The sequence below is a fragment of the Pseudoliparis swirei genome, unplaced genomic scaffold (genome assembly GCF_029220125.1).
Source record: "Pseudoliparis swirei isolate HS2019 ecotype Mariana Trench unplaced genomic scaffold, NWPU_hadal_v1 hadal_26, whole genome shotgun sequence".
NCBI classification, from domain to species: domain Eukaryota; kingdom Metazoa; phylum Chordata; class Actinopteri; order Perciformes; family Liparidae; genus Pseudoliparis; species Pseudoliparis swirei.
The window spans coordinates 592,611-602,341 of record NW_026613262.1 but is presented as its reverse complement, the minus strand read 5'-3'; the positions used below and the strand labels follow the sequence as shown (position 1 = coordinate 602,341).

Below are 9,731 nucleotides of genomic sequence, written 5' to 3'. Positions count from 1 at the left end.
AGAAGAAGCAGAGCAGAAGAACACAGAGTCACCAGACTGAGGATCGGGCCAAGGCTGAACTAAACAATGCATCTAGTCAATAAACAGCCAACAGGACGATGTGAGACTGTCAAGGACCACAATCTGGAGAACAGATCATTTGTCATTGTCAGAAATACACACTTGAGCGACACATGTTGAAGAGGAAGCTGGGAGTGGAGGAACTAAATCTAACAGATGCGTTAACATTGGGGGCAGGACAGGTATTACAATATTTGAAAGAAACCGGATTAAGCAATAGAATTTAAAGCACTGACATTTTTGAATCTCCCTTTTGTTTTGTTTGTTTTATTGATTTTGTTTTGTGGGTATTTTGTTGGGTTTGGTTTTGTTTGTTTGGTTTTGTAAGGGGAGAGGGTCTCTGGTCCACACTCCACTGCAGTAGGTGGCGGAAATGCACCGTTCACTGGATGCCATCCGCCTACAAATCTAAAAAGAAGAAGAAGAAGTCATCAATTAAACCCCTTTTTAAATGCGGCTCGGCCGAGTACAGCGCCGAGATCGAGCTGAAGCGCCAGGGCGTGTCCGTGGCCCAGCGGGTCATCGAGTACTTCTCGGACGGCTCCAGCAGCACCTTCGCGGTGTCGTTTGACTACCCGGTGCAGATCGAGCCCGACACCTTCTACACCGCCAGCGCGGTGCTGGACGGCAACGAGCTGAGCTACTTCGGCCAGGAGGGCGTGACGGAGGTGCAGTGCGGCAAGGTGACCTTCCAGTTCCAGTGCTCCTCGGACAGCACCAACGGCACCGGGGTGCAGGGGGGCCAGATCCCCGAGCTGGTCTTCTACGCCTGAGCGGGGGCTTTTATTTTGAAGGGGCGAAGACGATTCTCCGAGGAGGGAGGGACTCGCGACTTTGCCCCGCTGAGCCTCTGGAGACGGTTTGATGGGAGCGTGAAGAAGTCTGGAAGCTCCCGTTCCTTCACGCCTCTGTTGTTGTTTGTTTACAGCGGTTGTCGAGGTCGGGTCAACACGGCGGTGATTGGATGAGACGCCCGGGCAGGACGCTCCGTGTCTCGGCTAAAGCCGTGTGTCAGATACCCGAGAACTCAAAGTGAAAATGTCATATTGGAACAAAGCATTCCTGACCGAAGACGCCCAGAGAAGGAAGGGAGAGTCACGTGTAACTGCACATTTATTCATGGTGTGATGGTACATTATGATCATAATCCCACAAAGACACACACACACACACACACCAATCTCTGCATTGCTTTGTGCTGATTGGCTGACCTCGTGTGAGGAGGCGGGGTCTGAATCTGTCACTGTCTGTCCTTTTGTCACGCTCAATGTTCCTCATGATTAATCTGTTTACTTTGTTGATATTATTATTATTCTTAATCCCAGAGGTCAGAGCGTGTTCAAACGGTTCGTACGGGAGTTGAAGAAGACGAGTCTCTTCCTCACTTTCCTGCTTGACCCCGGGCGTCTAAAAAACACTTCTCGATGTTTTCCGATGCGCGGCGCGGGGCAGGTTGTTCTGGCTCCGTCAGTTTTACGTTAAAAACGTTTAAATGTCGCTCATCTGACTTTTTCTCTCACGACGATCCGACTTTGAAAACGTTCCCGAGACGTCAACTTAAAAAAAACAGACGCAAAACGAAGCACCTGCTTCTGTTTTCACCTGTGCAGGTGTTTACTGTTGTTGTTGTTGTTGTTCCTCCGTGACACTCGGAGCATCACCGTAAAGACCCCGTGGGGCGACGTCTACCTGAGCAGACGACAACGCGCCGCCATGTTGAGAGCCGCGCGGAAGCAACGGACGAGCTCTGAATTCCGGATTATAAAACGAATAAATAACCTTTTTTTTAATATATTTGTAACACGAGAGCTTAATCCCACTCCCGACTTCTTCCGTCTTTTGTCTGAAGGATTTCATTCATAACTCTACACTTTATTATTTTTATTTTTTAATGTGTATTTAAAGAATGGTCAAGGATTCCTGTGCTTTTATTGTGAAAGACGTGACCTGGTGCTTGTACCACATCCTTGTTCTTGTCTCCTCCATGTTGCAGACGTGTAAATAGTTCTGTGATCTCTTCTTCTCTTTCAAAGTGGAGGGGAAGAATTAAATAAACAGTTTTTATATGATTCTATATTGAAGCATATTTTTGGATGTCTCCGTTTCCTGATCCAGGATTGAGTCAGTGATTATTGAGGATGACGTTTGGAAATTAAAGGTTGAGTTTTATACAGTATTTAAAATACTATTTAATATTAATAATTGTTTGATATTCATATTAATCAGAAAATCAAATGTACCTATAAAAAAGCATACATTTACATTTTATTAATAAGCCCGATGTATTCATCCAGATTTAAAACTCCATTCACACATTAACAACCATATTTAACAATACATACAAGAAGTCAGACAACCACGTTTCACTTGAACTTTTTATTGGTGTTTGGCAAGTTTGATGATTGTAAAAACTTTGCAGTTGAACATTTGACAAAGTTCAGTCAAACTAAGTTTTCCCGAGGCCGATGTCACACGTCATCCGGCCAATCGCTGCTCGCCACGGGTCACTGTCGGGCGTGGCCTTCGCGTTTCAGGCCAAATAACGTGAACAAAAAGTTAAGAATCAGGTGAAGACATTCAACAATTCAAGTTTCTGCATCGCCTGGAATCCCACAATGCTTTGCGATAATAACTTTATTTTGAAGTTTTAACTCAACAATCCTATATTTACAGATGTCTTTGACTCGAGTCATCTCACCAGTTTTCACAAAACAAAATAAAAAGTCCAAAGTGACGAGTCATCAATTAAACCCCTTTTTAAATGAAGTTTTAAACTCCGTTGACATCTTTTCTCCTTTGTTTAACTTGTTATGTTCAGTATCACAAGGAGACAAACTTTATTCTGGAGACACTATAAACATGTAATATGTATTACTCCTAAATGAATCCTGAGGACTCTGAATGAATATGTTGTCTGCAGCTGCCCATCAGATAGAAAAACAAATACAAAAGAATAAAGATATTTTTGTTGTATTTCTATTTAGTTTCTGCTGGAAACCCTGACAGATCATTCCAGACAGACAGCCGACAAACTCTCAGAGAAAAGTTGATGGAGAAAACCTCGAGGGAACGAGGCTGCATGTGTACGAGTATCTGTGCATCCCTACAGTTAGAAGACGAGGAGGAGATGAGGTGGAGAAGATGAGGTGTAGAAGACGAGGTGGAGAAGATGAGGAGGAGGAGATGAGGTGGAGGAGATGAGGTGGAGAAGATGAAGTGGAGGAGATGAAGTGGAGGAGATGATGTGGAGGAGATGAAGTGGAGGAGATGAGGAGAAGATGAGGTGTAGAAGATGAGGTGGAGACCACACAGGGTTGAGTTTAAATATTTTCCCTTGAAGGACGTGAGAGAAGTGATTAGTTTACTCCAATAGGAGAGATGATCAGAGGAGCAGAGTTTATACCATCAAGATAACGACCAGGACCGAAGAATGGGAGGAGTTTCTCCTTGAAGGAGCAGCCAGTAAAGGAGTAGATGAGAGCTGCAGCTTCTACATCATAGAAGGAGACCAGACCCTCCTCATAGTCCACAAACACCCCCACCTTCTGAGGGACAGACCTCAGGGAGAGAAGAACTGAAGGACCAGCAGCAGCTCTGTACTCGTTTCCATTTCTCACCCGTATAGTCCAGTAACCATTCTCAGGACTCAGTGTGATTTGTCCCTTCCTGTTGGCCGACTCTCTGATCACTCCTAAAAACCATTCAGTCTTTTGTTTAACTTGAACCTCGTAATAAAGTTTTTCTGAAGAGAACTTCTGTGTTCCTAAAACACAGGGACAAGAAGAGAACCTCTGTGGATTGTCGGGGAGACGTGGCTGCTCTACCTGAGCACGTTTCACTTGTTTCCCGTCACCAGACAGGATGAGGTCACGATGAGCTGTTTCAGGATCAAGAGTCACGTCCACTGCAAACTTCTGGACCCTCTTCATCTCAACTTCAGCAACCAGCGTCTTCATCATGTTCCTGAGCGTCTCCTCCAGCTGAGACACAGCTCTCCTCACAGTCCCCTCATGTGATGCTGGAGGAACACTGACCTGAGACCAGTCCTTGGTGGGTGGTGGATGGTGGATGTTGAGGGACTGGACACTCTGGAGGAGGTGGAGGTGGTCTTCAGAGAGTGAGAGCTTCTCCACCTCAGTGCTCCTCTTCATCAGATCAGAGATCTCCTGTTCCATCTCTCTGATGGCGTCTTCAGCCTGTTTCTTGGTGCTTCTCTGCTTCTCTTCTATCGTAGTGATGAGCTCGTTCAGTTTCCTCTCCACAGACTCCTTCAGACCAGTGAAGACCTGAACACCTTCTGCTTTCTCTCGGTCTGCATCTTCCTCACTGAGCTTCACGTTGTGTTGGACCTCCTGAATCTTCAGGCGTCTCTTCTGGATCATCTCCTGAGTTTCAGCCTCTGTCTTCTGCAGCTCCACCTTCTTTCCTTCACATTCTTGTTTCAGAGGAACAACATTGTGCATCTTGTGGTCCAACACAGTGCAGAGCATGCAGACACACGTCTGGTCGGTCCTACAGAACAGCTCCAGAGGTTTATCGTGCTTCAGACACATCCTGTCTTCCAGGTTCTCCACAGGGTCCATCAGCTGATGTCTCTTCAGGCGTGAAGCTGTCAGGTGAGGCTCAGGTGAGTCTCACAGGAGACCAGACACACCAGGCAGGACTTCAGGGCCTTCAGTTTGGTTCCAGTGCAGACGTCACAGGGAACTTCTCCTGGTCTGGACTCTTGTTGCTCTGAGCTGCTGCTGCTGGCTTTCTGCTGAGTCGACTGTCTGAACTGAGAAACCATCTCACGGATGAAGGTGTTGACGAGCAGCTCAGGTCTTGAGAAGAAAACCTTTTGACACAGTGGACACATGTTCTGGTTGTTGGTATTCCAGTTATCATTGATGCAGTTTTTGCAGAAGTTGTGTCCACATGGTGTTGTGACTGGATCAGTGAACACATCCAGACAGATGGAGCACAGGAACTGATCTTCAGACAGCAGAAAGTTTGCAGAAGCCATATCTACACACATTGAGGAAGAAAAGAACATTATATTAAAAATAGTTTCATTATTTGTTGAAAAGGGGGAAAAAACGGTGTAATTATTTGTATGTCTTTGAATTAAGAAACAAGATCAAAGTCGTGCCGACAGACTCAACCTCGCTCCTCTTGCAAAGGAGCACAGAATAAGTCAAAAGTGAGTTAAAGAACAGCAGAAATAATGAAGAAATAATGAGTTTTGCACCTACTTTAGAGATGCCTTTACTGTTTATATTTCAGAAAATGTTGGGACCACTAATGATCCGTGTATTCTATAGAGTGCCATCAAAGGTTGCATAAGGAATACAGCAATCTCATGTTCTTCGCATCTGAATAAAACTAGATTAGGCCAAAAGAATGAATATGAGACTACTCTAAAAATGTTGAAGAATGAATCAGCAAAATACTGTGTGTGCAGGTTTTTGCGTGTCTACCCGTATATATATAATATATTTTTTGTATGGTTTTTGTCTGAGTATCTTTGTATATGTACAGTGTGTACATCTTTTCTTTTGCATACATTTGAAAACCAATAAAAGATTTGAGCACAAAAACAAGAGGCCCAATGCAGCCAATCGGATCAAGCAAGAGGCTCAAGGCAGCCAATCAGATCAAGCAGGAGGCGGGCTCTCCTTCCTGTTTTCGTGTGGTATGAACGGCGGAAATTCAAAAGTAAAGGCAAACCCCCGAGACACTCATATTAGCGGTATAACCTCCGCTTTTATGGGCGTTCTCCTCCTCTTCATCCCACAACACAGCAAGAGCGACGGCTGCTTGCCTCCATTTTGTAAATGAAGTTGTATCGCCTGCGCGCACTCCACAGGCACGTTTTTACCACGGCGCGTTTGAAGCGGCTGGTGTGATCGAGCCCTAAAGCTAAGGTGTTGCGTTAATCCCGGTGGTTACAGGTGTAAATATAATCAGATGTACTCACCAGTGTTTGTAAGAGACTCTGATGAAGTCACTTTGAATTGAGAGAAAAGCAGAGACTCTCTCCGCTGCAGTGTTTCTGCCGGACCAACGTGTGGTTTCCGGGGTGTGACGCAGCAGCTCTCCTCTTCAGGGTGGCTCCGCCTCTTACCTGCAGCTCTGTGGGTGTAAACCTCACCTTCACCTCCCTGAGACTCACACAGTCGTCTGGCTTTTTGCCTCCTTTGTTTTAAATCCGGTGAGATATAATTAGATTATTATCAGTTATTACAAATGACGATACACATCATACATACATAAAAGCAGTGGTGTATAAAGTACCCAAAAGTCATACTTGAGTAAAAGTAAAGATACTTGACTGGAAAATTACTCAAGTAAAAGTAAAAGTCACCTATGAGAATACTACTTGAGTAAAAGTATTAAAGTATCTGATTTTTCTTTGTACTTAAGTATCAAAAGTAATTTTCTGATATTAAATGTACTTAAGTATTGAAAGTAAAAGTAAATGCTGGTAATAAAAAAAACAAGGTCAGAATTTTGAGAATTATGAAGTTTATTTGTTTGGGTGCTGTGGCCGCCATAAACAAGGAGTATGAGATAGGATGAACTTAGCAATATGAATACTATGAAATTACTAAAATATAAAATTAACACAGAAAAAAGCAGAACCAAAAGTAACAACCAGAATCATCACTTTAAAGTGAAAAATGTATTGTTCATCTTCAAAAGAAGTTGATTTTCAAAATGGCCAGATGTCAGTGTCGCTCTTCTGGGGCTGAAGACGAGTCCTGTGATGCTGAAGAGCCGTTCACCTGGTGCAGGTAGAGTGTGTCTAGCTTCACAGGCCCTGATGGTGCAGGTAGAGTGTGTCTAGCTTCACAGGCCCTGATGGTGCAGGTAGAGTGTGTCTAGCTTCACAGGCCCTGATGCAGGTAGAGTGTGTCTAGCTTCACAGGCCCTGGTGCAGGTAGAGTGTGTCTAGCTTCACAGACAGCAGCACACAGTTGGGAAGCATTTCAACAAGTCACCGTGATCCACGTCTCCATCCAGCTGTTTGCTGCTGTCATGCGCTTGAGATGACGAAGAAGAATCCTCTTCATCAGATGAACTGGACCTGGTGGCATCACATAGCTGCAGGGAGGGTTCTTCCATGTGCTGCTTGATGTAGTCCATTCCTGAAATAAAGTGAGGGTATTATATAAATGATAGAATTAATAACACTTCCTAACATGTCATGACCCCAACCTAAAGTTTAGTACAAAATAGTTTGTTTTAATTTGAGGTTTATACATTTAGTTTCATGCACTGTCCGTGCATCCAGAGTTGATTTGTGAATATGTACTTGTATCTCTGTAGTTAAACACAACAACAGTCCCAAATCAATATCGTCGCCATTACTGGACCGTCACTCTTATAATATTAATACAAATAATGATAATAATGCTGTAATGATTAGCATTATATTATATCTAAGACGACTCAAATCAACAAATTCTCACAACTGTCAACACTTCTTCAGCTCATTAACTCGCTAGAGATCCGTCTGCTCCACTCACGCTAATTGTCTCATTTAATTGACGATAGCTAGCGAACGTTACCTAACATACAACATCGTAGGACAATCAGACACCTGTCTCCTCTCCTGCCAAAGATATAACTTACTCCAATCCTGAGGACAACGCTGCTAGATATCTTAACAGGTTTATGATGACTAAACATTAACGTTATGCTCATGGGATTAATCTTAATTTACCTCAATGTGTTTCCTGAGGTTGGTGAGTTGTTGAAGGCCAGTATCTCCGTAGCTTTCGGTCGGCATGAGAGGCACTTCATCCGGTAGGAAGGAACTTTCCCGACAAAGAAAAAGAGTTCGCCCAAATACGGACGTTGATCTTGGTCCCGTGGTTGTTCGAGTAGCTTCCATTGCTGCTCCATGAAATGAGTCGTATCTGTAGCTGGCCGCATCCTGGGCATCACTGGGAACAGAAAACACGCGGCAAGGACCCCTGATCCCCAACCTGGTGCTCGTGCTGCGTTCAGGTGCGCTGCGGTGTGTTCCACAACAGTCCCGATGTTTCTCATGATTATTTTTTTCCGTAACGAGTAGCGATACTGTTTCAGGAAATGTATCGGAGTAAAAGTACAAGTTTTCATTGCAAAATGTAGTGAAGTAAAAGAAAAGTAAACAGAAATATAAGTAGTAAATAAAGTACAGATACCCAAAAAACTTTTAAAAGTAAAGTACGTACTTCTTCGTTACTTTACACCACTGGACATACAAAGCTAAACAAAACAATGCACTTAATTAAAAAACACCCAACCGGACTGTGCGAGTACTGCAAGACAGCAGAAACGGTGGATCATGTCATGTGGCATTGCCAGAAATTTAGAAGCGAGCGAGGCAGGTTGAAGAGGAGGCTGGCAGGAGGAGGGGTGCAATTGAGGGATGTATTATCCTTGGGGGCAGGAAGGGTGCTGCAGTATCTGAAGGAGACAGGGTTGAAGAGAAGAATTTAGGGCACTGAAGTTGACAGGGCTCCCTTCTTAGTTTAGTTTATTATTATTTCTATTTCTTTTCTTTTATTTTTGAGGGGATAAAGTGCTAGATATTTCTAGTTCGCAAAGAAAGGCAGTAGGTGGCGGTAATGCACCAGTTTGGATGCCAGCCGCCTAAAAAGAAGAAGAAGAAGAAGAAGAAGAAGAAGAAGAAGAAGAAGAAGAAGAAGAAGAAGAAGAAGAAGAAGAAGAGGCTTCCTGTGGGCGCCCCGAGTGCTCGTCTTCACGCCTCGTGTCTGCGCTGCGCTCCACAGGCGACTAGAGAAAGGCGTGGACCACCTGACCAACGCCATCGCCGTGTGCGGTCAGCCGCAGCAGCTGCTGCAGCAGACTCTGCCTCCGCCCGTCTTCCAGATGCTGCTCACCAAGCTGCCCAGCATCAGCCAGGTAGGCGGGCCCAGCGCTCCTCTCGGACCTCCGCGAGTCCTTCGGTTCTCCACGCGGAACAAGCGGGAGCAGAAGAACATAACGACGGCCACCGAGAAGAGAGACTGACGCTGCTGTGTGTTGTGCTCCGGTCCTGCAGCGGATCGTGAGCGCCCAGAGTCTGAGCGAGGACGACATGAGGACCAGGAGGAGACCGCCCCCGAGCCCTCCTCCTCCTCCTCTTCCTCACGTGGACCCTCCGTGATGACCTCGCCAACGCCTCGGCCTCCATCACGCCCGACGTCCATCACTTCGGTGTGCGGTATTAACTGGTTTTGAATTAACTGGTTTTGGTACGCGTGCATGAGGCAGATGTGCCGGTAGAGTGGCCTCGAGTTGCCTCTCAGGACCCGTCTGACTAACTAGGAAATGCATTTCCATCGCTGGCCTCTGTCACGTTCTTTTTATAACGCTAATGTTTTAAAGACTGTTACCTGTTGTTGTTACGATAAGGACACACATAACTACACACAGGAGTGAGCGTGTCTTTTGACACATGGGGAGCAGCTTGCTCCAGCCTTCATTTAGGATTTCGTCGGCATTAACGAAACGTTTTCCACCTTCATGACAAACATATCACTTGTTCACTGGCGATACAAACAATTAAAAAATGGATTAAGATTAACGCCAAGAATCGAACCTGCGATCATCTGCGACCACAGGGCCTCCTAACTTGCATCCCAACTACCATTGAGCTATAGAGGAATATGGGTTGATTACAGTCAGTTTAAGTT

At 45.0% G+C, this 9,731-nt stretch overlaps 2 protein-coding genes and 1 pseudogene across 2 annotated transcripts; 2 read left to right on the top strand and 1 right to left on the bottom strand.

The window, feature by feature from the left end:
* The first annotated feature begins 449 nt into the window (after positions 1 to 449).
* LOC130191004 (BTB/POZ domain-containing protein 3-like) lies at positions 450 to 1,456 on the top strand. The gene has a single exon (XM_056410678.1). It carries the CDS (start codon positions 450 to 452, stop codon positions 831 to 833), a length of 384 nt encoding a protein of 127 aa, XP_056266653.1. The 3' UTR covers positions 834 to 1,456.
* Positions 1,457 to 2,421: 965 nt separating this feature from the next.
* Positions 2,422 to 5,134, bottom strand: LOC130191038 (E3 ubiquitin-protein ligase TRIM39-like; annotated as a pseudogene).
* A 3,626-nt stretch (positions 5,135 to 8,760) lies between these two features.
* LOC130191003 (mitochondrial import receptor subunit TOM20 homolog) lies at positions 8,761 to 9,216 on the top strand (the record flags this gene model as incomplete). The annotated part of the gene is made up of 2 exons (XM_056410677.1): positions 8,761 to 8,958; positions 9,098 to 9,216. Coding segments are annotated over 2 exons (303 nt in total), but the record flags the coding sequence as incomplete, so codon positions are not given.
* Positions 9,217 to 9,731: the final 515 nt, after the last annotated feature.